Genomic DNA, 22550 nt, shown 5'->3' on the forward strand with positions numbered 1-22550 from the left:
ACCACAGAATGTAATAATACATGACCGGTAGATCCGGTTCACAATAATAGAATCGCCTACAGGAGAGGACACATAAATATGAGTACTCAAGGACTCACGAGAAACACCCAAGAATGGAGCAAATAGAGATGACACATATGAATACGTGGATCCTGGATCAAATAATACCGAGGCATCTTTGCCGCAAACAAAATAATACCTGTAATCACAACATCTGAGGCCTCTGCATCTGGTCTAGCTGAAAAAGCATAGAACCAAGATGGAGCACCAATTGGTTGGCCTCCGCCTGGCTGACCTCCACCTCTAGGACGACCCCTACCCACCTGTCCTCCACCTCTCGATGGTCGGACTACTGGTGGAGCAACTGGTCCGGTAAGCATAGGCTGCTGACCCTGCTGTACTGGTCTACCCCGAAGCCTGGGAAAAACCTCCGCATGTGATTGGGATCCCCGCACTCGTAACAACTCTTCGGTGCGATGGGCTGCTGACTAAGTGTTTGGCCCTGGGGAACTGAATACCCACTGGGAGGACCCTAAATAGCTGGTGGGCGGTAGGAACTTTCTGGTATAGCACTGAGATAAGGTCGCACTAGAGCACCTCAAGGAGGTAGTGGTGGTGGCAATGGGGGTCTGCTGGACTGGCCCCTCACGAACTGACCTCTGCCCCTAGACGGAGCACCTCTAAACTTTCCAGAGTACCTGAACTGCATATTTCTCATAATCTGCTCTCGGCTCCGCTGACGCACACCCTCAATCCTCCAGGCTATCTCCATAACTAGCTCATAAAAAGTACCCATCTCAACCTCTCGAGCCATAGTGGCCTGAATGCCAGTATGTAAATCGGCTATAAACCTCCGCACTCTCTCCTCCTCAGTAGGTAGTATCATAAGTGCATGGCGAGATAATTCAGAAAACCTCGACTCATAATCGGTCAGTGACATCTGACCCTGCTGGAGCTGCTCAAACTGAAACCTCAACTCTTCCCTCTGGGAGGGTGGAATATACCTGTCCAGGAAGATACGGGTGAACCTGTCCCAAGTCATGGGGGGAGAATCTGCTGGTCTGCTGAGAACATAAGACTGCCACCATCTACGGGCTCTGCCCTTTAGCTGAAAAGTAGCAAAGTCTACCCTATGAGACTCTAATATCCTTATGTTACGTAGTCTGTCCCTGCAACGATCAATGAAGTCCTATGGATCCTCATGTCGCTCACCTCCAAAGACAAGAGGATGTAGTCTAGTCCATCTGTCCAATAGCTTTTGAGGATCAGCGACTACAGCTGGCCTGGGCTCAGGTGTAGCTGCTGCCATTGGCTGGGCTACACCCACAGGTAGTGCACCCTGGGTCTGATATACAGCAACTGCCTGTCTATGAGCATGCGCGGTAGGGGTCTGTGCTCCCCCGCTCGCCTAAGATGTGGCTGGGTCTGCCGGAAATAAACCGACCTGAGTCATATTATCCATGAACCGTAGCATAAGACCCATGACATCTTGAAATTTCGGTGCAGATGTGAAATCCACCAGAGCTGGCTCTGCCACAGGCACCTCACCCTGCTCATCAATAATGGGATTCTCTATTGGACCCACTGGCGGCATAACTGGAACAGTCCTGGGACCGCCTCGCCCTCTACTACGGGCTGGAGCCCTCCCTCTGCCTCGGCCTCTGCCTCGACCTCTAGTAACTGGGGAGTAGCTCTTCCCTGGTCTGGAACCTCATTCGAGCACGTTCTCACCATATGTGAGAGAATAAGAGAAGGATATTTAGTACTACATTAATTGCACGATGGAATATGAAGAAATGTATTTTTCCTAATACCTTATAGCCTCTCGAAGATAAGTACAGACGTCTCCGCACTGATCCGCAAGACTCTATTAGGCTGCACATAACTTGTGAGACCTACATGAATCTAGTGCTCTGATACCATGTTGTCATGACCCAATTTTACCTATAGGTCGTAATGGCACCCAACACTACGGCTAGGCAAGCCAACTTAATAAATTAAGCATTCATTGACAAAATTTAAAACCAAGAGAAATAATAAAATCCAAATTCTACCAATGTGTGTGCCAAGACCTGGTGTCACAAGTGTATGAGCATCTAGTAGATTATACAAAACCTCAAATACTGTCTGAAATAAAATAGACAGAATGAAAAATACAAGGAGAGATACTAGTAGCTGCAGAACGGCTCAAAAAGGCAGCTCACCACTATGCCCCTGGATAGCGTAGGTGTAAGACGATAGGTCCCCCACTAGTACTTGCCTCAGGTCCTGCACAAAAAGTGCATCAAGTGTAGTATGAGTACGTAAACAACGTGTACCCAATAAGTATAAAGTTTAATCTCGAAGTGGTAGAGACGAGATGGCCAACTTTGACACTCACATGAGTCAATAATAATAATGGAAATACAACTAGGATATTTAAATCAACATGATTTACAGAATTAACAATAATTTATTTAATCAGCGAAAATAATCATCCTTCAAATGCAACAATCCTCAGTATATTAATTAAATTCCAAGAATTTTTCAATTTATCAATTAGCTTCGCAAGTTGAAACAACTATTAAAGTATCGTGTAATTATTATTATTAAGCATGATTTCTGCCGAGGACGTACGACCCGATCCAAAGTGTCATGTACACTGCCGAGGGACGTGCGGCACGATCTATAGATGCATCTATCCTGCCGAGACGTTCGGCCCATTCTACTGGAAAGGAGGACATTTTTCTTATGTACCTCCGGAATGATAGTATATTTGTTATAAGATAAATTCAGGAGGAAGAACAAATTTCTCTTAACAATTACTTAATTTAAATAGAAAATCAAGTATATGAAATTTCTATCCTTTAATATTTTTAGCTAACAATTCACAGTATATATATATATATATATATATATATATATATATATATATATATATATATATATATATATATTAATTAAACAAGGAATACAATTTACACAAGTAATTCATGCTTTGAGTCCTAAACTACCTGGACTTTAGCATTAATAGTAGCTACGTACGGACTCTCGTCACCTCGTGCGTACGTAGCCACCACAATTAGCAATAAGTATTTAATTTTAATCACCTATAAGGTAATTTTTCCATCACAAAATTAGACAAGAGACTTACCTCGTCTTGCTCCAATTTAATCCACTAGAAGGCCTTTTCTATGATTATCCAACTCTGTCTGGCTCGAATCTAGCCAAAATAATTCGATACAATCACTAAAAATTATAGGAATCAATTCTATAAGAAAATGCTACATTTTCAATAAAAATTCCGAAATTAATTAAAAATTCGTCCGTGGGACCCACATCTCGGAATCCAGCGAAAGTTACGAAATATGAACACCCATTCAACCACGAGTCTACCCATACCAAAATCACTAAATTCCGATAACAATTCAGCCCTCAAATCCTCAAATCTATCCAAGAGAGTTTTCAAACTTTTCCAACTCAATTCACCAATTAAATGATAAAAACAGTGACAGATTCGGGTAATATAACCAATATTTAATTAGGAACATTTACCCCGTTATTTTCTCTGAAAATCTCTCAAAAATCGCCTAAATCCGAGCTCTAAATCGTTAAAAATGAAAAATGGGACGAAGTCCCATTTTCAGAACTTAAACTCTCTGCCCAGTTATTCCATCTACGGACAAATTTTCTGCCCAAACATTAACCCTACGCGATCACGAAAAATCACACGCGATCGCGAAGCACAGTCTCCGCAAGCCTACGCGATCGCGAGCCTCCTCACGTGATCGTGAAGCATTAAGCGTGTGGTCCACTTCTGCTTCGTTTCCTCTTCGCGAACGCGGCCTTAGCCACGCGTTCACATAGCACAACTGAATCCAACCTACGCGATCGCGGACTTGCACACACGATCGCATAGAACAAATTCTCAGCTGCCAAATTAAGCCTACGCGATCGCAACCCCATTCACGCGATCGCAACCTCATTCACACGATCGCGTAGAACAAATCCACCTCTGCCCAAATTACTCTACGCGATCACGTATAAGGAATTCAGAAGAAGATGCCAGCAGCTATCAGCAATGTTCCAAAGGTCAAAACTGATCCGTTAGTTATCCGAAATTCACCCGAGCCCCTCGAGACCTCAACCAATTATACCAACAAGTCTCAAAACATTATACGAAATTAGTCGAACCCTCAAATCACACCAAAAAACGCTAAAACCACGAATTATCCCTCAATTCAAGTTTAATGAAACTTAAGATTTCCAACTTCTAAATTAAGTACCGAGACCTATCAATTCAAGTTCGATTGACTTCAAATTTTGCACACAAGTCATAAATGACATAACAGAGCTATAAAAATTTTTGGAACTGGATTCCGACTCCGATATCAAAAAGTCAACTCCCCGGTCAAACTTCCAAACCTAAATTCTTGTTTTAGCCATTTCAAACCTAATTTAACTACAGACTTCCAAATAAAATTTCGAACACGCTCCTAAATCCAAAATCACCATACAGAGCTATTGGAACTGTCAAATCCCGATTCCGGGGTCATTTTCTCAAAATATTGCCTTGCCCTTTTAAGGCTAACATAAGGAACCAAATATCCCGATTTCAACCCAAGCACTTCCAAATCCCGAACCAACCATCCCCGCAAGTCAATAATTATTAAAAGCACATACGAGAAGTTTTATTTTAGGGAATGAGGTTTTAAAAGTTAAAATGACCGATTGGTTCATTACACTAAAGGGGTGGATCCGCCCCTGAATAGGAGGAAGTGATTTCCTGCTATCCTATTTATAATTTTAATAGAAGAAAATTATAAGTCTAAAAAAATTCTTTTATTTATTTACAGATATTCTGTGTTATTATTTAACAGGAAATTGCAAGAAATAAAGTAGAGAAAGGATAATGGGTAACGGATACTCCATCTGTACAAATAATCCTCTCATTTTACCCATTGTGAAAATTAATTTCATTGATCTTTTTAGTAATGATAGAAAATGAATCTTGAGACTAACTCAATTTTAAAAGTTAGCCCATGAAATACGAATCAACTAAAATTATATAAGGAGTCAAATATTTAATCCCAAGAGTCGATGTGGGAAACTCAACAAGCATAATTTCAATGTGAATATAATATACAACAACAACAACCCAGTAAAATCCCTCTAATGGGATCTGGGGAGGGTAGTGTGTACGCAGACCTTACCCCTACCCCGAAGGAGTAGAGAGGCTATTTCCGAAAGACCCTCGGCTCAAAAAAAATAAAAAGACAAAAGGGCAAAAAGGAAGATAATATTAGTATCACAACAACAATCATAGGATAAATAGGAACACCATAAAATCCAGAAGAAAGACGCAAAGTAAAGGGAGACAATATTAGTAAATATTAGTATTATCACAACAGTCATAAGAAAAATAGGAACACCATGAAATCTAGAAGAAAGATGTAAAGCAAAAGCGATAGCTAGTAAATAGAACCTGCACTGAAAAATAAAATAGTAAGCCACAACATTCCCACTAGTTATCTTAGATAAAAATCCTACATGGCTAGTCCCACCATGTTACGAAGTAAGGCACGACTCAACTACCTCCTAACTTACAACCCTAATACTCGACCTCCACATCTTCCTATCAAGTGTCATGTCCTCGGAAATCTGGAGCCTCGCCATATCCTGCCTGATCACCTCTCCCCAATACTTCCTAGGCCGCCCTCTACCTCTTCTCGTGCCCTCCGTAACTAGCTGCTCACACCTCCGTACCGGAGCATCTGGGCTTCTCCTCTGAACATGTCCGAACCATCTAAGCCTCGCTTCCCGCATTTTGTCATCAATGGGAGCCACATGCACCTTCTCCCGAATATCATCATTCCTAATCTTATCTATCCTAGTGTGCCCGCACATCCACCGCAACATCCTCATTTCTGCTACTTTCATCTTCTGAATATGTGAATTCTTAACGGGCCAACACTCAGCCCCATACATCATGACCGGTCTAACCACCGCTTTATAAAACTTACCTTTGAGTATCGGTGGCACTCTCTTGTCACACAGGACTCCAGATGCTTACCTCCACTTCATCCATCCTACCCCAATACGGTGTGTGACATCCTCGTCGATCTCCACTCCCCCCTGGATAACCGAACCAAGATACTTGAAGCTGCCTCTACTCGGGATGACCTGCGTATCAAGCCTCACATCCATGCCCACTTCCCCTGGCTCAGTGCTGAACTTACATTCCAGGTATTCCGTCTTCGTCCTGCTCAGCTTGAAACCCTTAGACTCAAGAGCTTGTCTCCAAACCTCCAGCCTCTCGTTAACACCGGCTCGCGACTCATCAATCAGAACTACGTTGATGCCTGTTATATTTGATGCCTGTTACATTTAATGTGAATATAATATAATATAATATAATTATCCATTTGATGCCTGTTATAATTAGATATTTAAAAGCTAAACAAAAGATACCAAATGTTGGAAAATTTCAATCATAAAGTCGAAAATATTTAAAAATACTTCAAAATATATTGTTGAAAATTTAATCCAAGTAACAACAAAAATAGGTAAGCTGACACAATATTTAGGTGAAAAGATATATATTTCACTTGTTTTGTTATTGAAGGAGCTTTTTCTAATTACTTCATGTCAACTTCTTAATTCAATACTTTTATATATTTATATATATATGAAGCCTTGGTTGAGGAGAAACAAGTAAATTTAGCTGATAAACAGTGAATGTAATGAAAATAACTGGTCCCCAAATTAAGCAGCGTGCAGAAGTGGTAACTTCGTAGAGTACGTAGCTATCAGAGAATCCTGCCTACCACTTAGATATGTGTAAGCAAGATTGCGCATTCATATACTATACTAAGTAGTTGATAGTATTTCGCTCCAACTTTTCCAATTAACCTTTCGCTTTCCTCTATGACTATTTTTGCCGTTTAATTAATATGCTAGTTGGAGGCATGTGAATGAGGGAAAGGACTCCAATGACATCTTCTATTTCATCCTCCATATTCCTGCTGCCAAGTGCCAACACCGAGTTTGGGTTAGAATTTACTAATTGATTTGATATATGTCAGTTGTTGGATTAAACTGATCCAAAGATACTTTCAACACGTGATATGATATTGTTCACTTTGAATTTATCAAGTTTATATGATTTTTTTCCAAAAAGTCTTATACCGTTAAAAGTATATAACACCTTATAAATAGTTTCATTTTTTTTTATACTTTTCGTGTAAAACTTTGTTTACTGTGTTTACAAATCCAACAATATCGTAGGTTGTGATCTGACTAACTGATGATTTTTGACTCACTAAGACACATAATGTATTTGGCAATCTAACTAACTTGTTCACCAAATATACACTTTATAATTTCGAGTTTCGATCTCATCCTCCTTTCTATTAACTTGTCCGTCTCACTCTTCTAGTTCTGATAAAGAAAAGTCTTGCACATCAGCAAAAACGGCATGATCTCGTCTATAGTCTATACACAAATGAAATGCTGAAAAGAGGTCCCTACAGCCAGAGATTATATTGTCTCCTCCATTAAAAATACTCCAGCTAATAATTCCACATTTTTCTCTCTAACGCCTTACTTTTCACATCATTTTAGGTGGTTGTACTTGAAAGAGAATAACTCAAGAGTCAGAACAATTGGGGCACATGCATGTCTGATGAGGAGAGGGTAGTATAGACAGCATATATAAGAGTTTCCTTTGTTGATCGGACGCTTAGCGTTAATTGGTCCACTTGCACATATAGCTTTGATTTTTTCAGCTTTACCTTCAATGTTTTGGCTCTTTAAACTTCAAAGACATAAAAAAGAGAAATGTATATTTTTAATCATTTTAAAAAATAATAGACAATAAAAAATATTTTATATAACAAATATAATTAGTTTCAGCCTACGGTCAATTTTATATTTTGACTAAAAAAAAAAGTAGCTAATGCCTAATAGCCAAAAGCTAGAGATATTGCAAAAAGACCATCCGCCGCAGCGCAACAAAGGGATTGTTCAATGTTGTTTTCAGTTCTCAACTACTAATGCGGCCCACAATGGCCACGCGTTGAGGCCAGCTTCCCCGAGATCCCTTTTGTTGCTTTACAAAAATATAAATAACTAAATTGAGTATCCATTTTTGTACGCCTAGGGTTGGAAAGCTTAAGTTACTAGTCTGGTCCAACTCAGTTACTTTAATTTAATTTTGTATTTTTTTAAAATTTTTATTAATTATGTATAAATTATTAATTTAGAATTCAGTAACTCATATAATTTTTTTTTTTCGAAATTAATGTTTGGCCAAAAAAACCACTAAACCTGCAAAGACCAAGAAAATACCGTTTTGATTTTCTTAGTGCCTGTTTGGCCATAAAATTCACTTTTTTTCGAAATTAGTGTTTGGCCGTGAAATTTTCGATTTTTACTTGTAGAGGAATTTCGGAATTGTCTAAAATTTGAAAAACTCCAAAAGGCTATTTTTTAAAATTTTCACTCAGATCACTCATAAAAATTTAAAAATAACCCAAAATTATATTCACATCCAAACACAACTCTAATTGTCAAATAATATTTTTACTTGAATTTTTTTCTTCACTTTTTAACGAAATTTTACAATTCTTATATCCAAACACCCACTTAGTTTTCAAGGATAATAAAACACTCATAAAAGCTCAAGAAGAAGAATCTATAGCAGAAAAATAATTTATGGTCAACCATACCCTCCCTTTGAGAATAACTTTTTTGTTATCTAATTCTTAATTCAAAATAAATAGAAAGAAACATTAAGTATTTGGATATTGGCCGGCAAGGTGTCTCACGACTTGTGGCTAATTTTTATGATTCCAATCACATAATCCACTATTATCTTTTATAAAATAAAAAAAATCATTGACAAACATAGAAATGAAGGTAATAAGTTAGCAATATGCATACATATTGTTTTCCTTAAATGCCATGAATCTTAGCCTCGACAAGTTAATAGATGTGGCTTTTTGGTCTTTCTACAAATATTAAACCCAACCCCATCAAAAAAGAATTTTTTTTGTGAAATTTGAACTCCTGCTATAAAATTCAATGTTTGAATTTACACCAAATATTAGTTTGTTTGTTTTTTGTGTGGAAAGAAGTAATTTAAAGTTTAAACCATTGGAGAAGTTATAATTGGCCTTTTACATTTCTATTTTAGTACTTATGTCCCTCATAAACTGCAGAAAACCAGTAAAAAGTACTTAGCCGATCTAGCAACGTACTGTGTCTATGCTTTGGAAGAAGATCTCTCTATGTGTATGCTCTTTTTATTTTTCTTCTTTTATGTTTTTTTCTCCAAAGGACTTCACTTATGTACAGTGTACACGATATGAGTAGTGCAAATTTTTTATCCCATTAATGTATTTTAATTGATTACAATAGATTATTTGTTTTATTTTTTAAAATTATTAAATTAGGTTTACTATAGTTTGTTAGTATTACTTTAACTTGATAATGTAAAAAGTTTTACACCTTCAACTTGCAGAAATTAAACTCTGCTAAAAAGACCAGCTCATATTTTCCGTTTAAACAGTGTTTGCAAGCAGGGGCGAAGCTGTCTATGCCAAGGGGTGGTCAACAAAACACCCTTCACCGAAAAATTATATTATGTATAGGGTAAAATAATATTTATTATTAATTAAAAATAGATTTTGAACACCCTTCCATAGCCTACTAGTAAAGTTGTTGAATTTTATGGTTTCGCCGTTGTTTGCAAGAGCAGTAGTTGTTGCAAAAAAAAAACTTACTCACACCGCAGTATAAGTTACATCTAGATAACAAGTATACATCAAAACATAAGATGCATGACATATATTTAAAAATTATTAAATCATGATTTATTAATACATGTCTTCGCCTAATAAAATCACTTAAACCATGGAAATTGCTATCACTTCGTTGCATTCACTCTCACTGTTCCGCTTTTTATGTTGCCAAGTTATTATCAAAAATACTAGATAATGGAACTATCCAACTAATTGAAGTTACTAACATAAAGTCACTCGTGTTAGTTACTAAAAACACTAAAATTCGGCGTTGCAATCATGTAAATCATGAAGTGTACGTACGTTGTTTTATTTTAGATTTAACTTTTGAGAGCTGTAAAAGAAATGAATCTAATCCATGATTACACTTCCTTTGCTGTAAGCTGTTCACTGGAAACATTTTAAAAAAGATTATTAGCACCTTAATTATTACAGTATATTTTGTTGTTGGTCCAATCAACTCATGACTTATTTATAGTTCATAAATCATAACATATCCTCTTATTCATGCAACAAATATATATTAGATCTTGTGTAAGTCGGTACTGTAGTTCCTTTTACAAATTGCACAAAAGTACTAATAATCATAATTATGTTAAGAGAATGTAAAAGTGTTTGAAAAATCATACTCCTAATTAAAAATGTTTGAACTCTATATACAGTAATATAATGCCTATGTATTTAAAATGTTTCTTATTGACATCTTCAAAATAGACTATATGTATGATTGACACCAAGTATATATATTGGATGAAGATTGCATAGAGTCATTTGACTAATGACTTCATTACGAAAATACTGTATATATCTGTATCTCCCTACCAACCAACACGTATATTTTGAAATAATTTGACAACCGATAGCGGATAGATCCTTACTCTATAAAATATACTCCAGAAGAGTATTGACGAAATCAGGAAGTTGTATATACATTCTAAATTACCAACTACAATATCTACATAGTATTTTATGACCTAATTGATCATTTAGAGGTGTACAATTTTTTTGTAAGCGATGTTAAAAATTGAAAACATGAATAAATAAATAAATAATTACTATAACGACTAGCACTGTCATCTTTTGATATTTATGTCCTACATTTTCATTTTACTTCCTATTTATATATATACATTTAGTAAAAAAATCTACAAAGCAGTTTCATGTGACTCCGTTGGGGACAAGGTGCATATTGATACATGAGTTAAGTAATAAGATACATATACGAGAGCAAGAGCTTTAGAGGCCGTTTGGACATAAGAAATTTCTCTTTTTTTTTCAATTTTTTTTTACTATTTTCCCGAAATCAACGTTTGTTCATAAAATTTCTAATTTTCACTTGAAGATGCATTTTGAAATTTTTCAAAATTTTGAGAACTCCAAAAAGTTATTTTTCAAAATTTTCACTCAGATTACTCACAAAACTTCAAAAATAACCCAAAATTATATTCATGTCCAAACACAAATTTTCAAATACCATTTTCACTTGAAATATTTTTTTTACTTTTTTTTGGAATTTTACAATTCTTATGTCCAAACGTCCACTTAGTACTCAGCAGTTAAAAATATGTAAAGTATCAAAATTCTTTTTCACTACAAGCAATTAAACAAGAAATGTTAAAAATTTCACATAGCCTTTTATCTTTCTCTCGTCTAATAAAATAAGGTTTTACTCAAGTAAGATCCTATAGGGTAAAATAGAGAAATTGCTAATCAATACAGAAATATCGTAAGCTTTGCTTAACAGAGCGTCATATAAAATAAAATAGTATAAGCATTAAGCATTGATCTTTACATATTTTGGTATATGTCAACTTTTCCAATTATTCGTCAAAATATCCTTTTACTATACGGTAAAACAAAGAATTAAGGAGAGCGTGTTACTTATAGCCACACAAATATTAAAACATACATATTTAAAACAATATAATTTTAAAAGTCTTTATCTATTTATTAATAAACTTTGTATTAAGTAAAATTAAAACAAACAAATTGAAATGAAGGAGTGCTACTTAGATCATCGCGCCTAGTATCCTGTACCTATCAAATAAAAAAACTCTCTTATAATATAGTCCAAGCATAAGCTAACAAGTTTTATTTGGAAGAATTAATCTAAATAGTCGTTCACTCAATCGTTAAAACTAAAAATAGTCGATTGATATATATATAATTAAAAAATAATAATAATAAATATGATCTAGTATTTGCGCAAAGATCCCATTTATTTTCACCTTTTGGCAAGACACGAAATGAGCAGTATGGTAAGTCACATCATATTCTGAGTTATGTGCCAAAAATCTAGAGGTAGAACATTACCTATTTGTCCTTTGTCTTGTCAATTGAATTGGCGCAGTAAATATCTGATATTCAGTCTGTTTCACTAGAAGCCAAATTAACATGTTTGGCCATTCAGTCATCACCTATTATTTTTTTTATGATAAATTGTCAAATATACTCTTGCATTATGAGAAAAAGTTTAAATATATTTTTTACTATATTTGAATTTAAATATATCATTATCGTAATACTATTGGTTCATATATACTTATATTTTATTTTATTTTGTCCTTCAAAATCATATATAGTAGAATTTTTTTAATACAATTTACGTCATTAGGAGGCGTAGTCCTTATATTGCTCTCCAAAAATTACAGCATAACAGAGGAGGGCATCAACCTAGGCTCTGTTCAAAAAAAAAAGTCGTATACAAGTACAAAGATACACAATCTAAGTTATAAACACTCATATGATCCTATACAAGATTAGTACCCTTGTACATCCAATTTATCCAACTTATGACAACATTTTCCTCCTTTGCTTATGTCTTATTGAAGCCATTTGAGCTTTGTCCATCAGATAGGGTCCAGTGGCATACCTGGGCAGATCTCTAGGATTGAGGAAAATTGATTCATTCTCCTCAATGCCCCATTTAGCAAAGAGCATCTGCTACTTGATTAGCTTCACGAAAACAATGTTGGATCTCAAAATTCACATGTTGAAGTAGTTGTTTAGTATCCAAAATTATATCATGCATTTGCCATGCTAAGCTTGCGTTCCCTTTAATCATATTGATTACTACCATAGAGTCACATTCAAGGACGATGTTTTGGAAACCCCGTAAAATACACCACTTCACCCCCAACTATGTTGCCTTTGCCTCCGCCAAATTGCTACTGCCCTTTCCCATGTTATATGCAAACGCCAATATCAAATTGCCTTCAGAGTCTCTAATAATACCTCCAGCCCCTATAACCCATTCCTCATTCCGACTTCCATCGGTATTTATTTTTACCCAGTTGGAGAGAGGTTTCATCCACTTAACAACAAAGCATTCAATCTTATGGGCGAGTGAAAGAACTTAATCACAGATGCCAATCCAGTGCCCAGGCCACTCCTTACTGCAATGGTGTTTAGATATGGACCATCTTAAATGGTTCAGAATTTTATACTTTACTCTAGCCCTTGAAATTCTAGTATCTCTATACCTTGATACACATCTTGTCTTCCACATTTCCCAACAAATTACAATAGGAGTTATTCTCAGCAATTCTTAATGTATAATATTTTTGGGCTTAATTGAGCACCATCTAATAAACATATCTTTGATGGGGATAGATTCCCACCCAATATTCAAAGGAGTTCCAAATGTATTCCACAAGTCCCTTGCATGTTCACCAGCCATAAATGTATGTTTAATTATTTCACCTTGTGAAACTCTACAACAACAACACTTAGAAACATAGTTCATGCTAAATTTGATCATAACCTCATTAAAGGGCAACTTCTTCTTCAACAATCTCCAGGCCAAAAAGGACATCTTAAAGGGAAGATGTTTGTGCTAGACTTTGTGCAATAAAGGTATTGCATCTTGTATATGTCTTACTAGGACCCAGGCTGAAGCGGTAGAGAAAGATTCATTAAGAGATGGCATCCAGATAGGTAAATCAGAAACATTTGAATCACCAATACGACTACTCATAATATGTTCTGTTAGAAATTCAGGCATATGCAATTGGTCAAACTGCCATTTTATCATTCACAATAATATCTCTTACAGGTTGTCCTCTTGGAGTGTTCTCATAGGAGATAATCTGAGCTATCGCCCTCATACCTATCCAATTATCCTACCAAAGGCTTGAGTTACCGGCGTTAATCTTCCATGGTAAGTTCTCCTCAGCTTTCTCCTTTATTTGAAGATTTTTCGCCAACAATGTGATTGTCATGTCCTCCAAACTTTCTCGATTGGATGGGTTAACCTACAATATTTAGTGTACAGGAAATTAGACCATAGGGTGTCGCACGTCCTAAATCTCCATCATCTTTTCATAGCTAGAGCATCACTGAAATCCTTTAAACATTTGAACCCAATGCCTCCTTCTTCAATTGGAAAGCACATCTTAGACCAAGAGCTCCAATGAAAATTCTGCTTACCCTCTGAAGTACCCCAAAAGAATCTAGCAATCTGTCTCTCAATATGTTTAAATGAAGTCTTTGGAGGTTCTAACGCCGCTGGAAGATGGGTATGTTGGGATTGTAAAACATGTTTAATAAGTGTTGCTCTAACACCAACGGATAATAACTTTCCTTGCCAGCATGCTACCTTCTTGATGATCTTGGAAACAACATCATTGAAGATTGCTATCTTTTTCCTCCCCACATAGATAGGGCAGTACAAATAAATCATAGGGAACTCCTTATGTTTATAACCGGTTGAGGTTTTAATTCTTAATACCTCATCATCACAAGTATTAGGGGCTACCAAGAAACAACTCTTCTCTTCATTAATCAGCTGACCTGAACACTCTTCATATTTAAGTAACTGTTGTTTGACCATGTTCAAGGATGGTTGATCTCCTGCTGAGAAAATTATGACATCATCTGCATAGGCGAGGTGAGTGATTTATGGTCCATGTCTTGGCATAGAAAAGCACTTGAAATGTTGATTTTCCTTTAACTGATTCAGTATCTTGGGCAATACTTCAGCACCAATAATAAACAAAGCTGGTGAGAGAGGGCCCTCCCGCTTTAATCCTCTAGTGGAGTGAAAGAAGCCTTGCTTGTTGCCATTGATGAGGATAAAATACCAAACATTGGCAATGGAATTCCAAACCAGATCTATCCACCCTTCAGAAAAAACAAATCTTCTCAAAGTTAAGAAAAGAAACAACCAGTTGACTCTATCATATGCCTTTGACATATCTAATTTTATGATCACGTTCCCTCAAGTATTCTTCTGCTTGATACCATCTATAATCTCCTGGGCAAGAAGGACATTCTCTGGGAAACATAGCATTCCATTCATGATTAATCAAGATCATGTCCAACCTCTTCCAGATTCTGTATTGATTGTCTCTTGTATTGCAACAGGTGAACCTTTGGACCAATAAATCCACCATCCATCATACCACAATCATCCATACAGTCTATAAAACTCCATCTTTTCTCCATTCCATGAGGTTTCTTCCTTTTTCTCTTCAGCACTCATAATCACATTGAAGTCACCACTGATACACCATGGACCTTCTATGTAGTTGTTGCAGGATCTCAGGCTTTTTCACAATTCAGCTCTCAAATGTTCTTTGTTCTTGGTATAGACAAAGCTCATCCAGAATATATCTGCAGACCCTAGCTTTTTGTATTTAACAGTGATATATTGCTGCTCATCTACCATAATTGTTACATCAAACTCAGCTGACCAGAATATCCATAAATTTTCATTTATGTTGGCATAACTTCCCTCTAGCCTTAACTTCCTTCTGTAGTGATCTATATATACATCAATCACAAAAGGTTCTTGCACTGCCACAAAATATAATTTATACATGTTTACTAGAAATTTTAATCTTTCGAAGGGCCCCCTGGACCTTACCCCCCCTAATATTCCATATTATTGTGTCAACCATGAGGAATATTGGGGGCTTGAGCATTGCTTTTAGAAGCCCTGGATTTAGCTCTGGTTAAGGGACTAATTATATCTTTCATTTTCTCCATGTTACTCTCTTTTCTTCTAGGAGATAAGTTACCTCTCATAATAAGATCATTTCTATGTTGTATAACAATATTCTCTAGTTCATTATCAACCCATGATGTCCTTAGTGAAAAGGCCTTGATAAGATCTTCTTCATCGGTAGAGTTGCATTCTTCATACTCATCCTTATCTTCATACCCATTGTCTTCTTCTTCTTCTTCTTCTTCTTCTTCTTCTTCTTCTTCTTCTTCTTCTTCTTCTTCTTCTCCCATATTATCTGCCAACCTATCAATATTATTATCCTTGAGTTGTGTATCAAATATCTGAAGGGGTGTGATTTGTTCATGAGTGTTCATTCCTCCATGTTGGATAGACTGTCCATAGTCTCTTTGAGTTGAAAACTGTCATTCTGTTATCTGTAGATGCGTAGGGCTCTAAGGACGAATCCCAATATCAATTCCTACTTCATCTGAATGCTTCTTTGAGGAAATAATAGATAGAACACCTTCATGATGTCCAACTTCAACTTGATGGTTCCTTTTAGTAACAATCGATAGAGCTCCCACATTATGTCTAGATTCGGTCCTCGCCGGAGTGGTGTCAGTAATCTCTGCTGCAGTGGTTATATTCTGTTGATCTTCCATCAGTTGAATTAGATGCTGAAATGAGTTCTTCACTGGTATTGAGGTATGTATTGGTGTAGGCAGTCTAGAATTAACCTCACCAACTTCATGTTCCTTCTGTTGATCACCAGCATGGGTACTATTGTGAGCATCTATGATAACAACTCTATTGTTCTCTATCAACTGCTGTAATTGATCATGTTTCTCCTGGTCCCCCAGTTTGGTAGTTGGCCTTGCTTGCCACTTCATCTTATTCTTCTTTGCCAAATTAGCTCTAATGTCATTCTGTATCCTCTGTCTGTTCACAACTTTATCTTTCCTAGTGATCTTATTTGGAGGAGGTGGTTGCATAACAACAACATTTCTTTCCTTTAGCTAATTGAATCTTTGTTGCGCCGGAGGCAAAGGAGGTTTGTTGATCACTAGTTTATTGTGTATTGGTTTATTGATCACTAGAGGGGGTCTAATAATCACATTCTTTTATTCAACAATATGTGGTCTGGGGAAAATCTTGTCTGGCCTCCTATGAGCATAACATACATCTTCAATATGTCCCTGATACTTACACCTAAAACACCAATCTGGTACAAAATCATACTCAATCTCTTGTGAAAATCCATCACGTTCAACTCCTCCTTCCTCTTTAATACCTACCTAAACAAAATTTCTTCTTTGAATAGACAAATCAATTTCCACCATGACTTTGGCAAAATTAGGCCTCGATTTAATATATGTTGCTTTGTCGATCTTCAGCAGGGTACCAATAGGAGTGGTTATCCTCAATAGAGCATCCCAATTATAATAGTGCCATCTCAACCCCGGTAGATGAATCCAAACTGGTGCTAATGAAGTCTCCTCCTGGGGATTAAAATTATTGATCCAGGTAACAAGTTGCATCGAAGATCCCAGAACCATGAAACTTCTCTTAGAGGATATATTGAGATAATATTCTTCCATTGTGAAATCCAAAAATATATGCATACAATTATAATACCCAATCTTTACCGTGCCAATTAGAGGAAATCGAGCAGCAAAGTCTATTCTAATATCTTCAATCAGGGGGTGGATATGGTTAAACATACCAATAAAAGTGAGTCTACAGTCCTTAGCTAGCTTAAGATCTTCTTGAGGCGTGAAGAAAACTGCTGGTTTCCCTTTGTACATTTCTGGAGCTCTGAATTTCAGTCGGGTCTTCGAAGCCGCAGTGGTTTTGCTCTGGGGAACTTCAGTATTGGAAGGTCCTGTGTCCATATTTACGTCATTGCGAGGATCTCTGAGCATCTCTCCACTCGCTCTAGGTTGACCTAAAAGTGCCGTAGTGGCCATGTCGGAGCTAGATTTTGGAAAGAAGAAAAAGGGAGCGCGTGGGGCACGTTCTGTTAGTCCATTGTAAAGGTTCTCTCATATTCTGTTAAGTTTGATTATGGTGGACATCCAATCCTACGTGACACTGATAATCGATGAGGTGGATGATATATGACATGCTACCTCAGTGCCCCTAATCCATATATAAAAGACTTGAATTTGAAAGACAATATTTTTTTGGTAGCGGTAATTAATGGTGGTAATAGTGGTGGAGGGGAAGAAAATTTTAGTAGTGGAAAACAAATAGAAGGAAGGGGTAAAATGGGTTAGGAGCGCTGAGATAGCAAGTCATGTGGCATCTAGCTCATCAAATGTCAGTGTCACGTAAGATTAGATGTCCACTTTGGACAAACTTAATGAAAAAGGGGTATATTTGAATCAATAATATAACGATAGGGGTATATTTAGACTCAAAGTATAACGAGGGATATTTTAAACCTTTTCTGATAGTACAGGAGTATATTTGGCCATTTTCCGTTTTTTTTTATTAAAACATGAAAACAAAACTGTAGTTTCATTATTTTCCTAAAATGCTTGTATAAATCCGTTGGTTATGATTTTTATAAGTTGTTATAACTTACTTGTTGAAAAATTGCTTAAAGCTAATTTATCTTCCGTAATGCATAAACCATAAAATCATCCAAACAATTAAGCTCTCAAATTCAACGGGAAATAAAACAACACATCAAGTGTTTCTGCTATAGTAATTTTTTTGTTGAAAAACAAAACACTTAAATGCATAGTAAAAAGTAAAGAAAAAAGAAAGAGAAAGAAGGAAAGAAATTCCAAGTAAATCTGATGCGGCAATCCACTATATTAGTTATCGGAAAAATTGGATCAAGCACATATAAGCGTTTTCAACCTAGTGTTAGAAGTTAGGAAAGAAGAAGTAAAAGGTAGGAGAATAAACTAACGAGTCCAACAATAAAACCATATTATTCGTTGCTACTTTATTTTTTACCAAGCAAATAAAGGAGAAAAATGTATCTTATTCCTTTCTTTATTTGGTTGCCGTAAGACGGGAAAAACTTGTTCGTACAGCATGTCTTCGGACAATGTTTTCTTTCCCCGCATCAGATATCTTTGAACAATATTTTATTTGTAGTGGAATTTTAAGAAAACGATATTAAATATTTGAATTTGATTTTTTTTTTTTTTTTTTTTGTGAAAATTGAAATTTTGATAGCACAAATTAAAAGTTTGGATTAATACCTTTTTTCACCTTAGATGCATACTTCACTTGAGATAAATAAATACACACAAATCACTATTTTAACATTCAATCAAAGTTGAAATATATCTCCTTTGAAACCCATAATTTCATGTTCAATTCAATTTTTACAAAATTTAATGTATTTGCGAATACCATCATGTCTGCACAATTTGCTATTCCTACCAAAATACAAGAATAAAAATGAGAAAATACCATACTTATTATTTCCTTTAAATAAATATGCAAAAGAGTATATTTCACATACTATTTTACACCTAACCATTCAAATAGGAGTAATATCTATTCACACATTAATTTGTGATATTTTTAAATTATGGTATAGATAAGGCGGATATCATTATATTTACGAGTTCAATTAAACACATAACATTCGACGCAAAACATAAATTTGTATATAATTTACAACAAGTAAAAGATATAAATTATAATCTCAAAAATATAATAAATTTAACTTTAAAATTTTTAAATATTAAACTTATAAAGTTTAAATTCAAAATCCGGTAGCTATAAACAACGTGGCTTTCGTCAAAATATCAGAACTTAGGAACCAGAAATTCTGGTGGTCGTATCTTCCGTCCACGTGGTGCAATCGACAGAGAGAGTGTAAGATGATCCTCTATAATTGGACCACGTATTTACCTTCTGGAACAAACTCCACTATACACGTCCTACAAAGATCTACGTGCCCCGCTTTTGATGCCATACTTAACACTCCCTGCATTCCTATTGGCCAATAATGGGCCCCATCGGAAACCCTCCTTTGATAGGTTCTGTCACGTGGGGCTCACCTTAAGCTAGCGCCACGTTTTATCACTAACCAATCAGCTCTCTGCGCTGTTTCACCTCTCTTCTCCCACGTGTTATTCACCCCCTCACACGCGTCCTCTCCTCTTTCTTCCCACTTATAAATTCACCACCTCTCCCTTAACTTATCTCTGCATTCATAATTTTCACCTTACTTTTCTTCAACATTAACAAAATCCCAAAATCAAGAGATATACTCTGGTATATTTCTTCTTTGAGATTGGAGTAATTAAGAGAGAAACGAACAAAAGGCAATGGATGGTAGAGGAGGGTGTTGTATTGCTAGGTACGCAGGGGGTGGTGCGTACGATATGTCAAAAGTGGACCGGATAATGCTCAGATTCAGACCCATCGCTCCTAAACCAGCCGCTGGTGGGTCTGTTTCCGGCGCTTCTACTCCTCCACAAAAGACTGAGGCTCCTGTTCGTACGGGCCGTTGGAAGCGAAGGTACGTTAAAGATAATAAAAACACTAGTAGCACTTCTAACAAGAGATCTAGTAGCGGAAGTCGTAGTCCTAGTGGTAGAAAAAGGAAGGCATCTTCACCTGAGGAAAATGAGTCCAACGGTAAGACTGTATCTGGTGGGCAAGCTGTAGTTACCTTACCCTTATTATCAGAGTCTCCTGAACGGAAGGACTCTCCTGGCGATCATTCAGTAGGTTTGGTGAAAAAACCAGAAAAATATACTCCGATCTGGTTAAACTTTGGTAGCCAAGGGAATAGTAATGATAATAGTCAGTTGCAGGGTTACGGAGGGGTTGGTATGGATCGTTCAGTACTTATGTTGCCTCAGCCAGTAAGGGTAGTGGGGTCATGGGTAAAGGTGGAAAGCGTGACTGACGCGTGGGTAGAAGGGTATGGGCTAGGACGTACAGATGAGGAGAAACTGGTAAATCTAGAGCTGGACAGCTGTCCAGGGTTTGTATCAGACGGTTTAAATAGAGTTAGGTGGGCCAATAAGGCGTACAAGGAGATGGTGAGCGAGGGTGGCGTAGCAGAAGGAGAAGTGGTTGTTTGGCTGGTGATGAAAGAAGATCTACGGCTGCCGGAGAACAAAAACACGGCTGCGTTCACGTGCCAGGTTAGGGTGATTAGAAGTGGGAAGGAGAAAAACTCGCTGATTCTGCCGTGTGATGTGTGGAGAATGGACGGTGGCGGATATGCATGGAGGTTGGATACAAAGGCAGCTCTCTCTTTGGGCCGGTAGGTAAAGTAATATCAACTCAACCCAAAGGGTAAAAGTGTAAATCTATGCGCTATCGGATAATACAAGTGCCCCCTTAGGCTTTGTCTACGTACATGAAATAGCAAGGCATGCATTGCACGGATGAACTGCATGCTTCTCTATCAAAAGGAAATTGTAAATATTTTCTAAAACTTTTTTTAGTGGGGTGGTGGGAATTGGGAGTTGTCACTTTTATATCTCATGGGATTTCAAGGTGATTTGGGTGGTAGCAGATCTAGTTATGGTAGTTGTGGTTCACAGAAGTGTGTTGGAGCTGCTCTTTGTTCTTCGGAGGAGATGTTGATAGGGATTTGATAAAATACTAGTATTACTATGTACTAATTTGAACCATGACAAGAGATGGTATTGTAACTAATCTGACCTGGGTTGCTTTTTGTGTTTCTAACATAAGATCCTTTTCATGTTTAATTTGTTGTACCTCAGCTTTATCTTTACTTTTTCTACTGGTACAACGATGAAGATAGGACAATAGAGAGGAAATTGAACGTGGTTGTTCCTGGTAGGGGAACGTATGACAAAATATCCTGCTGTGATATGGAAATCTATTCCTTACTAAAGTAGACTGAAATCAAAGGTGATATTTCTTGGGTTTAATAATTTGTGTACACGAACTCTTTAAAAGAACTTTTGAACTAATTACACCTAATTATGCATGATATATTAATAAGAGTTGTCCGGATACTACTAGTGGGATTTCGCTGAGCGAAATATTTTTTTATTTTTTATTTGGCATATGGTACTCGTTATTTTTTTATTTTTTATTTGGCATATGGTACTCGTATTAGTGGGATTTTGTTGAGCGAAGTATTTTTTTATTTTTTATTTGACATACACAGTACTCGTATTAGAGCTCGATTATATTGGGATTTGCGTGGTTCTATGAATATGATTATAGGGATGGCAACGGTACGGTCGTGGTATAGTTTCTGCAGTTAAGAAGATTTTTTGTTTTCACTTTAAACGGTCCTACACAATGCAAACGCGCCCTTCGGTTAAGTTTATTAGCATACGCACTTAGAGAAGACAGCTACCACCTCAGCGAGATAAAAAAGAACAAATCAATATGCATGGAGGTAGTATTTGATTTATTTTTTTCTTTCTTACAAGCGCTGATTTGAATTAGCTCATCTGACATACCTAATAAGTATTAGGTGTTGAAAAGTATTTTTAAGTGTTGAAATAAATTTAATAAATAAGTAGTTACGTGTTTGGATACAAGTGATAAGCTGCTACACTATTTGATAAAAAAGTGTTGATAAGTTTTTTTTCTCTTAAAATGACTTAAATAACCTTAGAAGTGTTTACACTTATAAGGACGTAATTTCTTTAAAATTTTAGATTCTAAATCGATTCAAATACAAAATATTTTATTTGTTATTTTATTTTAAATACAATTGTGGTTAGATAAGATAAATTTTATGATAAATAACAACAACCCAGTAGAATCTCACTAATGGGGTTTGGGGAGGGTAGTATGTACGCAGACCTTACCCCTACCCCGAAGGAGTAGAGAGACTGTTTCCGAAAGAC

General features: G+C 36.4%; 1 protein-coding gene across 1 annotated transcript; it reads left to right on the forward strand.

The window, feature by feature from the left end:
- Positions 1-19892: 19892 nt before the first annotated feature.
- Positions 19893-21428, forward strand: LOC107804873 (uncharacterized). The gene has a single exon (XM_016628810.2). The coding sequence runs from the start codon at positions 20028-20030 to the stop codon at positions 20979-20981; it is 954 nt and encodes a 317-aa protein (XP_016484296.1). The 5' UTR covers positions 19893-20027; the 3' UTR covers positions 20982-21428.
- The last annotated feature ends 1122 nt before the right edge of the window (positions 21429-22550 follow it).

Source organism: Nicotiana tabacum, chromosome 4, assembly GCF_000715075.1.
Source record: "Nicotiana tabacum cultivar K326 chromosome 4, ASM71507v2, whole genome shotgun sequence".
NCBI classification, from domain to species: domain Eukaryota; kingdom Viridiplantae; phylum Streptophyta; class Magnoliopsida; order Solanales; family Solanaceae; genus Nicotiana; species Nicotiana tabacum.